Consider the following 19,166-nt stretch of genomic DNA (forward strand, 5'->3'; position numbering starts at 1 on the left):
GAGTCGCAATCGGATATCGACGCATGAAAGCAGGTTCGATTTTACAAATCAACCTTGGGGGGGGGGGGGTTACGTACACGTGGATATTATGGAGACGCTTAGTGGTTATTTTTGTAGAAGTTTATTTTGGTTCTTTTGATGCGTTATTGTGTTCAGGGGCAGACCCCCATTTATATAAGGTTCTTCTCTCCTCAATAATATATTTGTCCGTTGTTGATACTAACTGATGCCATCCTGCGATGATTTTACTATCACATATATGTATGCCAACTCCGTGTACGATAGTTCGGCCACTTAACTACTGGCTATATACATCATCTAGTAGCATTAGAATCCTCATAGTTTCAGCCTTCATGGAGAATCTCCATACTCCAAATATGTCTCTCGCCGCGTTGAGTAATTACTCAACTGAGACTTGAGGAGTGGATTCGCTAAGTAATCTCTAGCAGCAGCAGCCATTCGAGGGTAATCCTTTCTATGGGTCCTCCACCAATCAAATAGCCAATTCATTGGCATCAATCCTGGCGCTGTCAAAATACCGATCAATGTCAAATAATTTAGGCTTGACTTGAGGCTGTAGTCGTCGTAACATCCGGCCACCCGCTTTTATGACTGTGCTCTGCTAGGAGTGGGCCTCGACAATAATAGGTGACGGTCCAATATTCCACCCCGCTTCCTCATCATCTAATTCATATTTGAAGATCTCCTTTCACACGAGGATCCAGGATCAGCGCAGTATAATATGTATCCGAGACATCCATAGCAGTATAGTACTTCTTGTACTTATTGATGCCCTCTTTGGCAGCATCCGCAACATCCGCATCGAGATCTGCAAAGTCCACCATGCTCTCAGCTGCATCGTGCAATAAATCATGGAGTTCGTAGTATACGGGGACCGAAAGACTGACCTGCGGCCTTTTCTGTGAGACGAACAAGGTGATCTCTACTTGAGAACGGAGCAAAATCTGTCTTTTAGTGGATGAACTTCTCAAACAACTGGTATCTTGACTTTGAAGTGTTAACGTTCTAACTATCAGATAACGTTTAGAACTAGCAGCTTACCTGCAAAGCATCAGTTAACATTCTGAAAGTGGAATTCCATCATGTATCAACGTCGTATTCAATGAACTTATCAGGCAGATTCTTGCGCCTCATCAAACCCTGAAACCCTGGACATTAATTAACTACTCGGCTTGCGCGTCCCATCACTGCTTCGAATTATACGCTGGCGAATATTTTTCCTGTTTGGCTCATTCAATATGGCTGCTTTTGTCGTGGTCTTACTACACGTGCCCGAAACGAAGCAGCGAACTTTAGAAGAAATGGATGAGGTGTTTGAGTACGAGAAACCACTGTGGCGATTTTTGAGAGACCCTGGCCCTATTGACAGACTAGGAGCGTTGGCTAGAAATGTTAAGGAGGGCCGCATGCGAGTATCATCTAGTGCATCAGGGTGAAGTGATCCTGACAAGCGCGTTTCTGGCAAGGCAAAAAGAAGTGTAATTTATAAAAGAAAATTATTGGAACCTTCTCAACTATTGCTCTTTGGGACTACTGTAAGTACTCGACTGGACTTACTTTCGAGAAATCGTAGCCGCAAGTAGCATCGTCGCGGCAGCGTGAAAGGCGTGGTTGCTAGGCTGTACAAGACGCGTCTTTCGTGCACTGTCTGCTGTGGAGCAATAGCCTCAGCAAATATGAAGACTCATCGCATACAGTCGGTGGTGACAGAGGATATGCCAGACTTGGTTTAGAGAGTATAAGTGGCAAATTTGTTGTAGCTCAACGAGTTCGAATATGAGCGGTTCTCCGTCGCGGTTATATCAGAACAGTATTTACATTTTTCGAATATGAACATGAAGTATACATTTTTCTACAGCTTTATGATATTTTTTGGCAAACGTAGCTAAAAATATCCAAGACAACAACACCTGCATTTCCAGAAATTTGAAGCGGGAAATGTCACGGATCAAGCATTTACCACATCCTGTGCGAGTATACCGCGAGCCCATTGCCACCTTGAGACCACCTATAAAAGCTTAGTAGAGTTTACCGGTGGGACTTATTCTCTTCTATTTTAGTCGAAAATGCATCTTTCGGAGGACTGCTATCACATATGTCGCTGAATGGCCAGTGAGTATTGCAAATTCTTCCACCTTATCAATCATTTGTAAAGCACTTTGCATAATTTGGCGCAAATTACGCTGATATTCTGTGAGAAATGGGTATGAGTGGAGATATCAGATATGGACGGTGAGCAAAGGAGCGAGCTATAGAAGGGAAGCGGAAACTCTGATCTCAATAACGACCAGTCTCACGACTATTCACGGCTATATATACGCCAGCAACACCTCTAACCGGCGTGGCAAAACCACTCAGCCACTCGCCCACGAAACCGTCGAATGAACTTGCTTCATTCGACTATCTCAGACTACAGCAAACGCGAGATCAGAGCTCATGACCTCGCAAAGTGGGGAAAATTATATCAGGAAACGGAAGTGGGGACTGGCCGGGTCTCCACAAACCTAACTCGAGGACCGCGCAAAGTCCAACTACCCTCAAAGTGGGGCATCTCCACTACGAAGAAATCACATGGAGAAAACTTCGGAGGCGGGAACCCACCAAGCTGGTAGTGGAGTCTGACTACCTCGGAGAAACTCCGATCTATCACACTCCCCCTCAGGCTGCACTGCCAGTGAAAACAACTCACTGAGTCACCTATAGTGCACGTCTGAGATCATGAAAGCGGACTCTTGGAACTTGGAAGTCCTTTGGTGAACATATCGGCAACCCTTTCCTCAGTGGGCTTATAAACTAAGGAAACTTCTTGCATGCAATGCGTTCCGTCACAAAGTGACACCGAGTATCGATATGCTTTGACCGAGCGTGAAACGTCGGATTATACGCCATAGATTATTTGACCTGCGGATTCTGGACAGCGGACGCGTCATAGCGCTATGACGTGGAACCTATTGGTGAACTAGGATTGTGAGGGTTGTTTTGTTACAATAGTTGGTCGTGTTGCTGTTGACGGGTCATATTTAACTTTTTAATTTTTATCGATGGAGTATAATGCAAACTTATTATTGGGCGAAATTTTATATAAGGTTTAGCGCAAACGTAATTTCGTGGGTACGGAAGTACAGAAAAATGGCTATTTTTGCGTGAACCCTGAACCTTGAAGTTTGGCGGTCATTTTTGATATTTTCCCTTATGTTTTAGCTTTCTAATTTCTTTAGCTATATACTATATGCTACCACGTACTCAGTTCACGTCACTTTTTTTAAGTCTCAAACCTTAACAGCCATCAATTCAACTTCAAATTGGTATCCTACGTCACTCATCTTTAATCGATACGGATCCAAAACGCCCGGTCCGCACGCTTGCGACCCGACACCATGCTGTGCATAATCCATTCTCAGGATCCAGTCCTTACTCGACACAACATCGCAAGGATGCTTCGCGGCGTCAAGCCCAGCGATTTTGTTTGAGACTTTAAACCCGAAGTTCTCGCTCGCACGGACGGCAAGACCGCGACTTGCAGTGGAACGAATATACGCCCACCGTGTGCCCATATGGTTACCATTCTCCTGAGGAACTTCGTAAACAGTATCTAAGTCTCTAATCGCCTTCTCAAAAACTCCAACTCGCGCAGCACTGCATTTATCTGGATACGACTCATCTGGACCCTTCCCAAACCAGGTGGCGATACCGTCGCCGTCGGCTGCGATGTCTTTCGCAAGCGAAAACTCCCAGCCTAGGCGCGGAATATCCCTGGGAATCATATTTCGTGCATGCGCTTGCGGCACCAGCTTAGCCCGGATTTTCAATTTGTCCAGTGCGACAAGGCTGTACGTCACTTCCGCGATGAATTTCCATCCAAGGCCTGGCGGTGCGATATCGATAATGGTCGCAACGGTGAGTATACCACCCTTACGATTGACTTCCACGCTGCGGACGCTGTTCAAGAGGTGGTCGACGCCAAATTTTTGCCAATATGACTTATCCACTGGATTATCATTGTCGATCGGCGCTCGCCAGAAAGTAAGAAGATTGCTTTGTGGCGTGAGAACGTTGCTGCCATCAACAAACCAAGAAGAAATCCGCGCAGTACGCTTGTCGAATGAGAACTTAAACAAGGGACCGCCGACTCGTAGAACGCCAGCTGTATCGTCAATTGACGCGGTCGAAACAAATGGTTGAGCGACAATAACCGACTTCGAAGGAAATTGGGCAATCTTGAATTGTTCCCATGCAATCTCAAATCCATCATTGGCCCAATTCGTAGCATTTTTCAATAAGAACCTAACAGTCAACCAGACTTCTCCAACTTTCACATCAGTCTTGAACGTCCCTACCGGCACCGAGACTGTTTCACCGGGGTCGACTACAGGAATATCAAGCGATCCAGACGCGATAATTTCACCCTTTGATTTACTATGTGCAATCAGCTATCAACTTGATGACCACGAAATCGCGAAACTTACATATCATCTGAGTACCTAGTCACATGCCAGGTAGCATCAAGGTGCTCGAGCCCAACAAAGTCATAGGCATTTGAGATCAGAAGATTGTTGGCCTTCAAGTTAAGAAGAACCGGTTCGTATGCTTTCTTAAGCTCAATCAACCCAGGGGTGGGAGAATGATCGGAGAAACAGAGGCCGTCCATGACAAAAGTACCATCGTGTGGGTACTCTTCGAAATCCCCGCCGTAGCCGTAAAACTCTTTTCCGTCACTTACGTTAATCTTTTTAAGACCGTGATTTGCCCATTCCCAGACAAAGCCTCCCTGCAATATTCGAAGCTCGCGGAAGACCTCAAGATATTCCTTCAATGAACCAGGGCCGTTGCCCATCGCATGAGCGTACTCGCAAAGTATAAGCGGCTTCATAAATTTATCACCATGTCTAGCCGCAAAGCTCTTAATGTCTTGGATGGAAGGATACATCATGCTAAACATATCCGCGGTCTCAGCCTGGATGTCACCTTCGTAATGGACCAGACGAGTGGAATCCAGCTCTTTCACGAGGCGATACATAGACGCATGGTTGCATCCGTAGAAAGATTCATTGCCGAGCGACCACACGATAATAGATGGATGATTGCGGTCCCTCAAGACCATTTGGCGAGCCCGGTCTAGATATGCGGTCTCCCACTCGGGGTTGTTCGATGTGAAATCAGCAGCACGTCTAAACACGAACTCCTTCCGCTGGTCATAGTCCATGCCCTGGAGAATCTCTTCAGGTCGAGCTATGACATCATAAAAGCCGTGGCATTCCAAATCAGCCTCATTAATGACCCACAGACCAATCTGATCACACATAGAATAGAAGCGTGGATCATTAGGATAGTGGGAGCATCTTACAGCATTGATATTATGAGACTTCATAAGCAAGAGGTCTCTTTTAATGAAGTCGAGAGGTACAGCACGGCCGAATAGAGGATGGTGATCGTGTCGATTCACACCACGAAACTGAATTGGCTTGCCGTTGATGGTGATATTCCCGTTAATTATCTTGACTTCCCGGACACCGATGTCCTGGCTAATCTTGTGGATAAGTTTATTGTTGCCGTCAGCAAGGTCGACCGTAAGGCTATACAAGTTTGGAGTTTCAGCTGTCCAGAGCAAGGCATTGGGTATTTGAATTGAGAGCTTAGATATAGTCTCGGACCGATCCACCTCGATTTGTGTGCCGTAAACTGTATCCTGGTTTTCGATCTTAACACTAAGCAATGCCTTCGATGCCAGCCGTGCAGTGGTGATGGAGAGATGTATTGTTGCAGAGTCGCCTGAGACCTCGGTGGTAACAAAGAAATCGTCGATGTGGCCAGCGAGGTTAAACGCGAGGACGGTGACGTCGCGGAAAATGCCTAAGTCGATTAGCAGATGACCCGCAAGACGGAGAACCAATGGAACTTACCGGACAACCACCACTGATCTTGATCTTCGATGTACGAGCCATCGGACCACTGGTAGACGTAGACTCGTAAGACGTTCTCCCCAAGATTGACCGTATTGGTGATGTCAAACTCGGAAGAGTTTCTGGAGCCCTTACTGAAACCAATATCGATACCGTTCAAAAGCACATGATACGCGCTATCAACTCCGTCAAATCGGATCCGGATTTGTGATCCCTTCGGCCAAGAATCGGGCACGGTGAATTTACGTTCGTACACACCGGTTGGGTTATCGGATGGAATGTAGGGTGGATCGACGGGAAAGGGGTAGACGATGTTTGTATACTGAGGCCGACCATAGCCCTGTAATTGCCAATGTCCAGGGACTGTTATATCCTTCCATTTGCTGTCGACGATATCCTCGGGAGCTGGTGCAATTGTTGGCGATGGTGCGTAGTAGAACTTCCAGATGCCGTTAAGCAGGAAACTTGTGTCAGGGATATTGTAGGCGCGTGTTGGCAATCTATCACGATGCGTGATCGAGGGATTCTCGATATCTGACAAAAACATGACAATTTTGCCTGAAGTAAGAAGAAATTTTTGCAAAGACGGGACAAAGGTTTATGCGAGTTGGAGTTCTATATATACGGACTCATTTTGCTGGGAGCTCGAGTAAACCAGCAGTCGCTCACCTGATGGTGATACCATTACAGCTGCACGCTTTCTGCGCTTGCGCTTCCGGCCCGACTTCCGTATAACTCGCCTGGCTAACCGCGCATGATCGCGTTGAGTCAGAGCTATAGAAATGGGACTTCAGAAAGTTAGACTGGCGGGGGTGGGCCCGCAAATAGCGCGGGTGCGGAGGTGCGCCAACTTCGGATTGGGAGGTATCGCAACCCTAACCATTAACCATTAACTGTCCCTTTTTAACGGTTCTATGTCAGAAACCCACTAGGAAGACTCAACGAGAATTAAATTAGATAGAGACATAGATTCCTGTTGACCTATTCTGCCATAGGACGACTGGGTGGCAAAGCATATTATGGATTAAATTCCTACATATTGAAGTTGAACCTTCAATGGGTTGGTCTCCGTTATGTTGAAACTGCAACTATAACATGCTCACAATTTCAACATTCATTGGACACCTTTCCGATTCAACCATTGGCTACCTTTCCACAAATGGACCGTTCACTCTTTGGTCTCTTGGACATTTTCAACGTGCTCGAGATTGTCAGCTCCCTTTTGGTCGAGCAACATCTGACCAACAATACCATGATCCTCGCCTCCAAACAAATGATCCATTTCTTCAAGAGTAAGATTTTTCGTCTCAGGGAGGAAAATGAATACCCAAATGAAGTTGCAAATATTAACGGCCATAAAAAAGTAGAACGCGAAAAAACCACACTTGTCAAGAAACGTCGGAAAAGCCAAGCCAAGACAAGTTATCACGGCTCCTTCAACATTTCCGCTAATGGCCAAACCTTGTGCTCGAACATTCAATGGGAAAATTTCCGTTGCGATTACCCACGTGGAACAACCCCATGAAAACTGATAAAAAAGGTTGTAAAGAAATACAAAAAGTACACTCGCAATTCCGATAGAATACTTGTAATCACCATTGGCCTCTTTTGGCGTCTGTGTTACTACAGTTGCAACCAAAAACATCGCCAACGCTTGGCCAACTGCACCTATAAGCAGCAAAGGCTTTCGTCCAACCTTATCAACATAAAAGGTAGCAGGTAAGACGTATAAAACAGCAAGTGTCCAATTCAAAAAGTTGAGCAAAATATCAGTGGAAGAATTTTTGAAGACTTCGTTGTAAATAATTCCTGAATACTGGGTCAAAACTCCCATCCCACCGAGTTGTTGACCAAGGTAGAGAAAAAAAGCGACAGCAAGCCGCCTAAGATATGATTTGTTGACGAACCATTGCTTATATCGACCTTTGGTAACTTCTCTTTCATAGAGAACAGCTGCTTCGATCTCCCTTAGTTCAGTTTCGACTTCTTCCTCCGAACGCACCTGTTTCAGAGCCTTTCGAGCCTCGTCAATTCGATTATTTGCGGCCAGCCATCTAGGAGATTCCGGACAGAGGGTCATACAAGCACAGATCATGGCAGGTGTAAAAACTTGAAGTAAGGATGGGATTCTCCACTGCCAGGTTCCAAGATTGGGATAATACGAAGTACCAAGGCATATACCTGCGGCTTCTAAAGCACCAAAACTCCAAAACATCTGCCAAAAACTGATAAGTTGCCCTCGGATCTTCGGATGTGCCAACTCGGAAACGAGAAGTGGTCCCGAGTTACTACCCTGCGAAACGGAAATAGTGATCAAAACCCTGGCAATAATGAAGCAAGCCAAATTTGGTGAAATTGCCATGATAACGGCTGCAATCACATTAAAGACAGCAGCCACAAAAATGGATCGTTTTCGTCCGAGCCAGTCGTTGACCAGGGGGGCAGCAAAAAATGAGTAGACGATTCCGACAATTCCGGGAATTGTATTAATCATACCAATCCAATAGGCAGAGGGATGGTTGAAGTGAGACAACCAAGAGTCCATCACTTGGAATGACGAATACAAGCTACCATCATACCCGTTATAAATCATGTTCAAACAGCCACTGCAGGCGATAAGGTAGTTCATCCACAGATACTTCTGCATTATTATTTATTTTAACGTTCTTGCAAGATTTCGAACTTCAATCACGAATTCAGAGTTACTGAGCATATGAAGAGGGTTCACCTTTAAATGCATAGCGTGACTATATAGGTGATAGTCTCGTTAAATAAAGGGATGCGCCACTTAGTTAGAAGCAGTGCGGATGTAGAAGAGATACAAAGAATAGACTCTTTCGGCGCTTGAACTTAGCGTGACTCAACAAGCGCAAGCGATATTCGCCTCGCCCATACCCTTGTGATTGGCAATGTAAGTCAAATGTAAGGTGAACACAGTAGCGTCCCTACGATACTACGAGTGTGTCATTCATCCATAAATTACAATCACTATTCCGACTCAGATATTAAGTATATGGTTTAACAGAGCCCGAGTTCAAGACTGTTTCCATATACTTCCATCAATCTAATTTCATGCACTTAATACCTAGGAGAAGACCGCGGGAAATTTTGATAATTCTACTTTGCATTGACGAAGTGGACTGATGAAAATGAAAATCTCAAGTTTTTGAGCGGTTACATTTAAGGTTTGAGTACCCCGCACTTTTGTTCCTGTCATCCATGTCTTGGTGGTGCACCACATGACTAAATTGGTTAATTTAGGCTGAAAATCAAGTCTGGGTACGGAACCTTTCCAAGGAGGAACTACGATGGCCCTTTCCTCAATTAACTAATCATCCCAGGAACGCGAGTTTTCATCACCAGTGTTAATTCTCACCTTTACGGTTTGTTAGCCGCTATGACAGAATTCGCAGAATAGAGCTGCTGCTCCGTCATAAGCAAGTAACTGTAAACTTGTTCGGTAAGGCTATTCCATGGGCAACACGAAGAATTGGTTGTAACCAATAATAAACCATTGACTAACAGCAACAATGTTGAATAAAATATATTGATATATTTGCCGATACAGGCCATGTCGCTCGTGCCGTTCAGTGCTATATGTCTTATTCCTCGACTTTGGATGTAACATGGCACACTGTACGGTTAATCGGCTATTCTAGATCAAGGGAAATGAGGTCACGGAGACTAACCTATTAGGTTCAACTTCAATATGTAGGAATTTAATCCATAATACAGTCGTCCTATGGCAGAATGTGTCAAAAGGAACTCTATGTCTCTATCTAAGTTCTCGTTGAGTCTACCTAGTGGAATTGTGACATAGAACAGCTAAAAGCGACAGTTTAATGGTTAGGGTTGCGATATCTCCCAATCCGAAGTCGGCAGCACCTCCGCACCCGCGCCATTTGCGGGCCCACCCCGCCAGTCTAACTTTCTGAAGTCCCATTTATATACCTCTGACTTGGCGTGATCATGGGCGGTTAGCCAGGCGAGTTACACGGAAGTCGGACCGGAAGCGCAAGCGCAGGGTTCAGGGTTTCAGGGTTTAACCTATTAAAGGTTCAGTTTCAACATGTACGAATTTAATCCATAATATGCTTTGCCACCCAGTCGTTCCGGGCAAAATATGTCAACAGGAACTCTTATGTTTCGATCTAATTTAGTTCTCGTTGATAAGGGTTAGGTACGCAATCCGAAGTCGGCAGCATCATTCTGCGGCTGCAGATCCCCTAGCCCTTAGGCTTACGACAAACGCACGGGCTTGCGCCCCGTCACAGACGGCAGTCCCCTCTAAGTCAGCCTATGCCAGAGTGAACTACTGGCACACTAAATTACAGCAAAATAACCCAAACAGAGCAGAAAATATTTGAAGATTTATTTGAACGATATAGAAAAGTCAAACTCTAATCAGTGGCACTCGCATTTGTCCGCTTCCACCCCTATTTGCTCTATAATAGTACGGAATGAATACCAAATCCACAAGTGTTCTCTGCTCTCGTCTCTCTTTTTCTCCATTGGTTTCCACGTTTAAATTCCACGTCGCGTTCGCCACATCGTATTTAGCGAACTCAGGAGTGAGAATAACACCTGCCTTTTCAGCCTTCAAAAATACCGTTCCATTTTCAGCAACAATTGGTGTAAAAGTTGCCGATTCTGAAAGTCCAAGAGTTCGAAAATGGTCAGTTACCCAGGGGTTGTCCACATCTTCTAGACAGTACACTATTGGGCCACGTGCAACCGCCACTACATTTTGTCTCGTCATAGGATGTGGAGCCAACAATCGAGGGACCAAAGGAATATCGAGTTCAAACTCTTTATGCGATGATATCCAGGCCTGGGGGCAACTTGAGATAGTTTCGTGCTAATGAAATATCCTGGAGGGCAAACGATAACTTTGAAATCTCAAATCCGTGAGCTTTCAATTTCCAATTATCGTGGGCCCACATTGGAATCCGAAGTGAAATACTGACTGGCGTATGCGCAGTGAATTTCATATTTCCATCCCATGGTCAATCAGTCTCCTGAACGATATTATAACTTGTGCGGTCAGACGACTTAAATGAGAGGAAACCCTGAACCCTAAACTACTGTGAAATACACATTTATGTATCCATCTGGTTGCTGAGCAGATCTAATCATTTCAATCAAACACGTAACTGCCTCGTCAATCTCTGTATTCCATTCTTCAGACAAGAAATAGCACGCTAGTTCTATCCATTTCGCGACATCAGAGTCCCAAAATAAAGGCGCTGTATCTCTGTAAATCTGCTGCGACTGGAGCTTGAACGCATCATAACGGCCGGTCGATTTTAACTTATTGAGTTGGGCGATAATTTTTTTTTTCTGGCAGCACTTCGTCTAGATTGTTGTAAGATTGACTATATTGAAGCACACAATAACAAACAAGCATATACATGACTGAAGGTTCCTATGACCTCTAAATACAATTGAGTCATTTCCTTCTGGAACTTTCTAGGCATTCCCCCCAATACCCAATTGCGTCATACTTACATAGTGCTAGAATATTCTACAATCTACGATCGTAGGCTAGAGTGTTCTACACATTTCGACATAGATGACCAAAATGAGCCCGGAGAAAATGTAGTCGAGGAATAGGATAATTGAGGGTACTCTGATTTAGAATGGGTGGCAGCCATAGGTATCGTAGAATAAGCTGATGAGCTCTATATCCAACGGTAAACCTGGGAACGTCGAACGCACCGTCTATAAGTCTATTGATGTCTCTCTCTGTTGCTAGCTTTTCTTTATCCGGACGACTCTGACGATGTCGGCAAAATGGAAGTCACTTGGGGATCGTAAACGGGGGTTTCAGGGTAGCATTGCCGTTGGCTCACAGGCGCAATTCGGACAAAAAAACTTATCGCCAAGTACTGGGACTTTGTTTTTGTTGGACTATCCCAATATAACCGGGCGGGAGCGGTCTCCTGATTTCCCCACGTTTCCGCTAAGAATACGGCGGAATAGGGTTAGATAGCGCAATATATTAACCTCCCTGAATGGTACTAGTACCACAGACTTTGACGGACAAGTTCAATCCTAGAAAGATTATTGAGATTTACAACAATGCCTGCGCAGACAGTAGCGGAAGCCAAAAGCAACTCTTCTGCAGTGATTAAGGTGGACGTCGAGCGAGTGAATGGCGACATTAATGACTTCATCTACAGTGGATTCGCGGAACATATGGGAAGATGTATCTATGGAGGAATTGTTGATTATGATAACAAACATGGCCTCATAAACGAAAAAGGCCATCGTACTGATGTGATGGAGGCTTTGAAGAACATGAAAATGCCATTGGTTCGTTATCCGGGAGGCAACTTTTGCGCACAGTATCACTGGCTAGATGGAGTTGGACCCAAAGAAAAGCGTCCGACAAGGCCCGACTTGGCTTGGAAAAACGATGAAACGAATCTCTTTGGTACTGATGAGTTTATGGAATGGTGCGAAGAGATGGGATGTGAGCCTTATCTGTGCTTCAACATGGGTACTGGCACTTTGGAAGAGGCGCTAGCATGGGTTGAATATTGCAATTTGGATGGTGATAGTTATTATGCTAAACTGCGTCGTCAGAATGGACGGCTAAAGCCATATAACGTCAAGTACTGGGGCCTGGGAAACGAGATATGGGGTGAAGATCAGGTGGAACATCTTAACGCTGGCGACTACGCAAAACGAGCGATTAACTGGGCAAAAGCATTGAAGCGTTTGGACCCCAGCATTGTCCTTGTGGGATGTAACTATACCGGCTTTGACAAATGGGATATCGAGGTTACACCAAAGTTAATCAAGGAGGTTCATCATTATTCGATCCATTTGTACAGCTCGAGCGACGATTATTACAAAAATGTCACTGCTCCAGCAGCGGCGGAGATAGGAATTGAAATTCTCGCCAAGTTGATAGATCTGGCCAAGATAACGGAAGATGCACCTAATTCCAAGGCCAAGATTTGTTTCGATGAATGGAATGTGTGGAATCCGCCGCATGCTCAGGGTGATCTAGGTGCGGAGCAGAAGTACGACTTAAGTGACGCTCTTGCTGTGGGTAGCTGGCTCAATGTGTTTGTTCGGCAGGCTGAGCATTTATTCATGGCAAATATTGCTCAGATAGTGAACGTGATTTCACCAATCTTGACTAAGCCTACTGGAATGGTGCTCCAAACCACATATTATCCATTTGTTCTATTCTCAGAGCACATGCGGGGTAGGAGCCTGAACCTCCATGTAACTACTCCTTTGTATAAAGGAGAGACCGAAGGATTTGAAGGTACTCAGCATTGGCTCCAGGCAGTTGATCCCCACATTGTCATGCTAGATGTCAGTGCTACAATAAATGGTAGCAAATTGACGATTGCTGTGGTCAATCGATCCCTTGAAGACGATATCACCACAAGTTTTGCATTCAATGGCAAATTCAGTATTTCCACTGTGAAGGTGTGGACTATTTATGATGAAGACGTGACAAAGGCAAACACGTTTGAAGAGGCTTTTGCGGTTGTTCCGAAAGAAAGTGAGACTACTTTTGAAGATGTCAGAGATAAGGGATATAGTTTCCCAAAACATTCGTTTAGCATGCTGCAATTCAGCGTGGAGAACGATTAACAGCTAGTAACTTCTGGAATATTGCGTTTTATTTGTCTATATCCGTTGCTTGTAGCTCTTAACAAACTAAGTCATGTGACGGCATGACTTTTTAGCTCTTCACAATATCCCACCTTTGCGAATAAATTATATACTTCATAATCAAAGGGCCGAGGAAGTGATTGCCTGTGGAGTGGTGGCAACAAAATAGATTATAATTATAAATTATCCAAGCCTTAATACCGTAACGGTCACAAGCAGTGGTCCCGTCTAAGGGCTTGGAGCCTGCAGAATATTTTGCGGAGGGCTGAGATAAGGTTGCAACTCCGCTTGGACTGTGCAGTGTCAAGTAACAAGGAATAAGGACTTACTTGGTAACGGTCAACTGTACTGTTTTGGCTCCTATCCGGCAATATGGGAGGCCAGGCTTCAGTTGAATCAATACACTGACTCTAAGTTGGATACCTTGAACTGTTACTTTGACAGTGATTTTCCTGATCCTCTGCACTGCTACTCCGATTCCTCCTGATAACCCTTTGTGCAGATTGCACATTATATTAGCAGATTTGGACAATCCACCATTCGGACAACTGCGGGTGAATATTCCGGTGCGCAGCTCCGGCCCATCGATTCGTGGGAACGAAGTCCTCCGTACTGTGGTGGGGCTGACCCCGTGCATTCGTCATCCTAAGGGCTAGGGGATCTGCAGTTTGCGGAGGAATCTGCGGGGGTCTTCCATACTTATGCGCGATGGCAAGTGGCACACAGTTCAGGATGTGGCTTACGGAGTCTCACAAACAATATTGCTAGCTTTACTCCTGGCAATGCCCTCTAGGAATAACTACAGTAGGGAGACCCCCATCGCTAACAAAACCATACAACCACTTCTCAAGGGACAGCATACATTATCAAAATCTACCTCGATTACGTTAACAAAACCAAATACTAAAAGCTGTCATTTTGCAAACTGACAATGATGATAGCTACCCTTATCCAGTGGAGACAGCTGACGTCAGAACTAGTTCAACGACAATAACAGCCGCGCTATAGTTCTGGATATGACAAGACAAGGCAAGGACGCTAAGGTGGCAGTCAAATATTATCTGGACGAAGAGCAATATGTGCCCGGTATGTCATTGACAACAGAACTGCGTGGGATTGTCAACGAGGAGTGTGGCGCTTGGTTTCTGCGATTGCAGGAGATATTTCCCTCCTGAGTCAGGTGGAGACCTTGACATAATTGCTATACTATCAATTTGTTCGCCATTCTAATTAAGGATATACGAATGTGTTGCATGTATTTTTATTACCACTGTATTGGATAGCGTTGAATGTGTTGCATATGAATTCAGAGTAGCATGAATTCATAAACCTTGCATAAGGAACACATTTATGGTGACTAGCAGTATATAGTTGTGGGGGAGTGTTGAAACTGCAACTATAACTTTAGAATAGCCAGCTAAAATGTGTAAGCTATAAAGTTTATGATAAGGCATATGCAGGAATACTAAAAGAGGAGAACACGTCATGAGAGTTGATAAGAGTGCGAAGTGCGGAACTGGTCTTATGAGCTCAGCCACCAAAGCTAAATATAGCTTATGCACACCTCACTTAGGTACGATCAAAGGTATTATCGTTACTAAGGATAATAGCCCGTACCCAACGAGAAACTTGATGTGTTACAGTCATGCTCACGTTACTGCATTAAGGGTTGTCGTAAGACACATGAGCAATCTCTTACGAGATTGCTACACAATTACGCATGTCAATAAGCTGTTCCTCCCAAAAGAAGAATGGTCTGAGAGACCATCTTCAGTAACAGATATCCGCCGATGTGAGGGATGGCGGATTTGTATCTGCCATCGGCATCCGCCAATCCAAAGGATCGCGGATACGTATCCGCGGCGGATATCCTATCCGCCAAATCCGCCTATCCGCCTATCCGCCTACAGCCCTGAAAAAATCCTTTATTTCGTTACTCCAAGTGCACGACTTTTCGTAGAGTATGACTATAATCGAATGAGGGATCGCGCTCGAAACAAACATACTATATTTTACCGGTGGAACTTTTTCCTTCACTCATGGGATTCATTCTGTACGTGAGCCCCCCTGAGGCAGAACCGATTTGTACTGAGACCTTCGTAGTCGCCGGTGATGTGAATGGTCCAGTAGAGATCGATCCCGGTTCTTCTACTGCCACACCCAAAGCGCAGAAGGTGAAGACTGATACTCCTATTACTACGGTAGTCCGTCGTTTTGGTTGGTACGTAGTTGTCAGCCTAGCAAGGTGTATACCACCTTTGGCTCAATAGCTAACGTCTCATCTCAGAGAACGTGACTGGCCAGTTGACAGGACGAATGTCTTTGAGAAGGCGATTGAGGATTTCCTGCATGAGCATGTTTCTACCTCGACTTTAGCGGTGACTGGGATTTAACATGAGTCAAGAGAGTATATGACGAGCTCGCGCCCATTACGTAAGGAAGTTATCAAGGCCGTCCCGGATCGCAAAATCAAAGTAGTTAAATTTTAATAAAGAACATTCTTGCTTCCTGCGAACATTTCATGTTACGGTAGAGTAACAATTCTGATATTCTTAATCCGAGAAAGCGTACACAAATATAGATCGCTCTTTAAGTAATTCCTACTCATCTTTGACTGTAGGTCAGATGTGCGACAAAATGTAGATCGGCGCAGTCACCCATTGCTATTTGCTTTGTAGGATTACTTGATTTCAAGGTTTAGGGCTGGGGCTCCCTCGAAGCTCGCACAGCCACCTTATGTGTGAGAGAAGCGAGGCCTCGGGCCTCGCATGCACCAACTCAACTGTGCGGGGAGTGACTCACTTTGCATGGCTAGGGTAAAAAACCCAGATACTCTGTAGAGTGGAGTTGAAAGGCTCAAGAAAAGTCACTTCAATCTCAGCAGTTGATCCCTCGCGTCATTCACTATAGGGTGTCGATGTGTCGAAGGCAACCGAGGAGCTCGCGGACATCCTCCGAGAGTTCAACCTCACCCCGCAAGTGTAACCTGTCTCCGCTGATTTACCGCACCCCCGCTCTGCGACCTCCAATGTTTGCGGGGCGTTCTGATGAAACTCTAGCTTTAAAAGCCAATATGACCGTGAGATTCTGAAGGCTCCCATTAAGTGTCCTCCTGAAACGGTGTCGGACATAGAGAGTCTACTGAACTAAGATGCTGCCATCACTAATTCTTTTTGAAATATTTCTCTTCTTGCTTATCGGAGGATCGACTTCCACCCCTGTTGAAATGAGTGATTCAGTTACGAAACGCGGTGTCTGTGGTCGAAAGTTCATCCATCCGGGGTATTGCGCATTTGACCTGCAGAAGTATTGACTAGAAATTTTTGACATTTGTTATAGCATCCTCCACACCGAAGATGACCTTAATCGAATGAAGGATGGCGTTGCAAAAAAGCGAGATCCTTGGTATCCGGCATTTCTAAACATGTCTCAAGACCCTCTTGCATCATCGTCATATATCATGAAAGGACCACTGACATTTGTGACCCGGAACGGCACTGGCGGTAGTCCTGGCAAGACGCAGCTCAGTTCTGATGGTGTGGCAGCCATGTTAAATGCACTCATGTGAGGAATCAGTGAACCACTTAAGATCCATCCTTTGCGATCTTTTGTCTTTGTCGGTATGGGAATCGGCAGCTGACGAACTGTGGATAGGTTTTACATAACCGGTGATTCAGCGCATGCTGCGAAATCTGCCGAAATTCTTTCTAGCTGGGCGAACACGCTCCAGTTGCTCAATGGTACCGACGCGCAACTTACCGCAGGACTCTACGGCCCACAATTCGTCAACGCAGCCGAGATCATCAGAGAATATTATCATGCTTGGAATCAGTCAGAGATTGCTGTCTTTAAAAAGATGATCCTGGATATCTTCTACCCACCCGCGTCTCAGACGACTCCATCTCCAACCCAAAAATACCCATTGTACGTGATCAGCATGGATGTATACCCTTACATCTACTCACAGACAACTAACTTAACCTAACTAACAATTTTTCCGTAGCTTGGCAAATTGGGGATCGGCAGGCGAAAAAGCCCTGGTGCAATTCGGTGTCTTTCTAGACAATGAGACTATGTGCGCCGCTACTTACACTTAATCAATAATGTTATTTATGTGCTAACATTCGCAGGTACAACGAAGGTCTCAGCCTGTACAGGAATTTCGCTTGTGCTAATTTGAATGGCACCATTAACTCATTTGGGCAAAGCAGCGAATCCGGACGTGACCAGGGTCACACGCAGCTCGGTCTTGGAAACATGGCAGAACTCTGCCAGACAGCCTCCAATCAGGGCGATGCGCAGTACTGGGATCTCCTTGAAGATAGGCTTCTGGTGGGATACGAATACACTGCCAAGTACAATCTGGGCAATGATGTACCCTATGACCCCGGCTTTTATAGGTAAGCGAAAGGCGTTGAGATTATCACCATTTACTCCTCAACGAGAAAAAGTTACTAATGACCGATGTGAATACAGATGCGGTGCGAATCTCGTTGGCGGGCCCTGGGCGCAGATATCGAACATCTCTCGCGGCCAATTCAGGCCGATGTATGAGATTGCGTACGGACATTTTGCTCAGCTGCAGGGTAAATCTATGCCATTCACAAGGGAGATCCTGGAGAGCGTGCCTCTCGAGACACAGGACTCGAAGAATAATATTGGAGATTCGGAGGTCTACGGGACTCTGCGATTTAGGAGGTTGAGAGGAAATATTACTGCCACTTCGAGCAACTGAAGGAGGACGATTAGGATTAATGTTGTGGTTAAGGGTCAGGGCTTCCGAGTAATCATCCTTGGGATGTTGAAAAGATAATTGTACCCTAATAGTAAGATAGTAAATGTGTAAGCTCTTTGGTTTGCACAAGGCAAACGGTAGTCACTCCTGATGTTCTCTACGACATGATACTTTGACACTAGTGATGGTGAGCCGACGGGCTGGATCTCACTTAGTGAGTGCGGGTTCAAGGTGATAGTCGTGTGATTAGAGCCACATCGACTATCCTTCATTAGAGTTTAGTGTACCCCTGACTCAGGGACACCGACCCCTAACCTTGATCCTGACCCTAACCCTATCAAGGTTAGCAGCAATGCCTGACCCCTACATATGTAAAGTGAAGTTCAGGGGGCTGAACCAAGGCGCGAGGCGCGAATTTGTATAGTAATGAGCCGCACGGCAAACTTCTTTCCACTTTTGTCTTCTCTGAGGGCTGCGATCAATCCAGACGGCGAGAATGCGAAGTTTCGAAAGGACTCCTAGATTTTCCGGGTACCGGGGATTTTGACCGCTCAACATGTCACATGCAGAAAACGCTTCAGCTGCAGTCCCGGATTTCAAAGCAGATAGGATCTCTTTGATGATCAGATTCAGGATATGTGCGAGACATCGGACGTAGCTCTCCAGACCCCGAAACCGGAGAGAAGGACCGACTTTTTTCTGGAGATTTTCATACAGCACAGAAATCATCTTTAGGGATCGGCATGGATAATATCCAGGCCAATTTTTCCATATCCGTATCCGTATCCATATCCAGGTAAAATATCTATATCCATATCCATATCCGTATCCAGATATTTTGGCTTATCCATATCCATATCCGTAATATCCAT

At 45.2% G+C, this 19,166-nt stretch overlaps 7 protein-coding genes across 7 annotated transcripts; 4 read left to right on the forward strand and 3 right to left on the reverse strand.

The window, feature by feature from the left end:
* Window positions 1-1,259: 1,259 nt before the first annotated feature.
* Window positions 1,260-1,457, forward strand: V1508DRAFT_400935 (uncharacterized protein; the record flags this gene model as incomplete). Its single annotated transcript, XM_066938380.1, has 1 exon — window positions 1,260-1,457. The coding sequence occupies one exon, from the start codon at window positions 1,260-1,262 to the stop codon at window positions 1,455-1,457; it is 198 nt and encodes a 65-aa protein (XP_066792275.1).
* Window positions 1,458-3,252: 1,795 nt separating this feature from the next.
* V1508DRAFT_445376 (glycosyl hydrolases family 2, TIM barrel domain-containing protein) lies at window positions 3,253-6,606 on the reverse strand (the record flags this gene model as incomplete). Its single annotated transcript, XM_066942413.1, has 4 exons — window positions 3,253-4,437; window positions 4,488-5,871; window positions 5,922-6,455; window positions 6,591-6,606. 4 exons carry the CDS (start codon window positions 6,604-6,606, stop codon window positions 3,291-3,293), a joined length of 3,081 nt encoding a protein of 1,026 aa, XP_066792276.1. The 3' UTR covers window positions 3,253-3,290.
* A 455-nt stretch (window positions 6,607-7,061) lies between these two features.
* On the reverse strand, window positions 7,062-8,568 carry V1508DRAFT_465002 (general substrate transporter; the record flags this gene model as incomplete). The annotated part of the gene is made up of 1 exon (XM_066942913.1): window positions 7,062-8,568. One exon carries the CDS (start codon window positions 8,566-8,568, stop codon window positions 7,090-7,092), a length of 1,479 nt encoding a protein of 492 aa, XP_066792277.1. The 3' UTR covers window positions 7,062-7,089.
* A 1,746-nt stretch (window positions 8,569-10,314) lies between these two features.
* Window positions 10,315-10,912, reverse strand: V1508DRAFT_465003 (uncharacterized protein; the record flags this gene model as incomplete). The annotated part of the gene is made up of 1 exon (XM_066942914.1): window positions 10,315-10,912. Exon 1 carries the CDS (start codon window positions 10,678-10,680, stop codon window positions 10,315-10,317), a length of 366 nt encoding a protein of 121 aa, XP_066792278.1. The 5' UTR covers window positions 10,681-10,912.
* Window positions 10,913-11,883: 971 nt separating this feature from the next.
* V1508DRAFT_393696 (glycoside hydrolase superfamily) lies at window positions 11,884-13,538 on the forward strand (the record flags this gene model as incomplete). The annotated part of the gene is made up of 1 exon (XM_066937976.1): window positions 11,884-13,538. Exon 1 carries the CDS (start codon window positions 12,003-12,005, stop codon window positions 13,536-13,538), a length of 1,536 nt encoding a protein of 511 aa, XP_066792279.1. The 5' UTR covers window positions 11,884-12,002.
* A 1,443-nt stretch (window positions 13,539-14,981) lies between these two features.
* On the forward strand, window positions 14,982-15,952 carry V1508DRAFT_435851 (uncharacterized protein; the record flags this gene model as incomplete). Its single annotated transcript, XM_066942080.1, has 4 exons — window positions 14,982-14,985; window positions 15,010-15,612; window positions 15,663-15,780; window positions 15,871-15,952. The coding sequence occupies 4 exons, from the start codon at window positions 14,982-14,984 to the stop codon at window positions 15,950-15,952; spliced, it is 807 nt and encodes a 268-aa protein (XP_066792280.1).
* Window positions 15,953-16,785: 833 nt separating this feature from the next.
* Window positions 16,786-18,294, forward strand: V1508DRAFT_400940 (chondroitin AC/alginate lyase; the record flags this gene model as incomplete). Its single annotated transcript, XM_066938381.1, has 6 exons — window positions 16,786-16,841; window positions 16,899-17,123; window positions 17,214-17,483; window positions 17,563-17,634; window positions 17,690-17,959; window positions 18,036-18,294. 6 exons carry the CDS (start codon window positions 16,786-16,788, stop codon window positions 18,292-18,294), a joined length of 1,152 nt encoding a protein of 383 aa, XP_066792281.1.
* Window positions 18,295-19,166: the final 872 nt, after the last annotated feature.

Source organism: Lipomyces doorenjongii (genome assembly GCF_038497915.1).
Source record: "Lipomyces doorenjongii strain NRRL Y-27504 unplaced genomic scaffold V1508scaffold_151, whole genome shotgun sequence".
NCBI lineage: Eukaryota > Fungi > Ascomycota > Lipomycetes > Lipomycetales > Lipomycetaceae > Lipomyces > Lipomyces doorenjongii.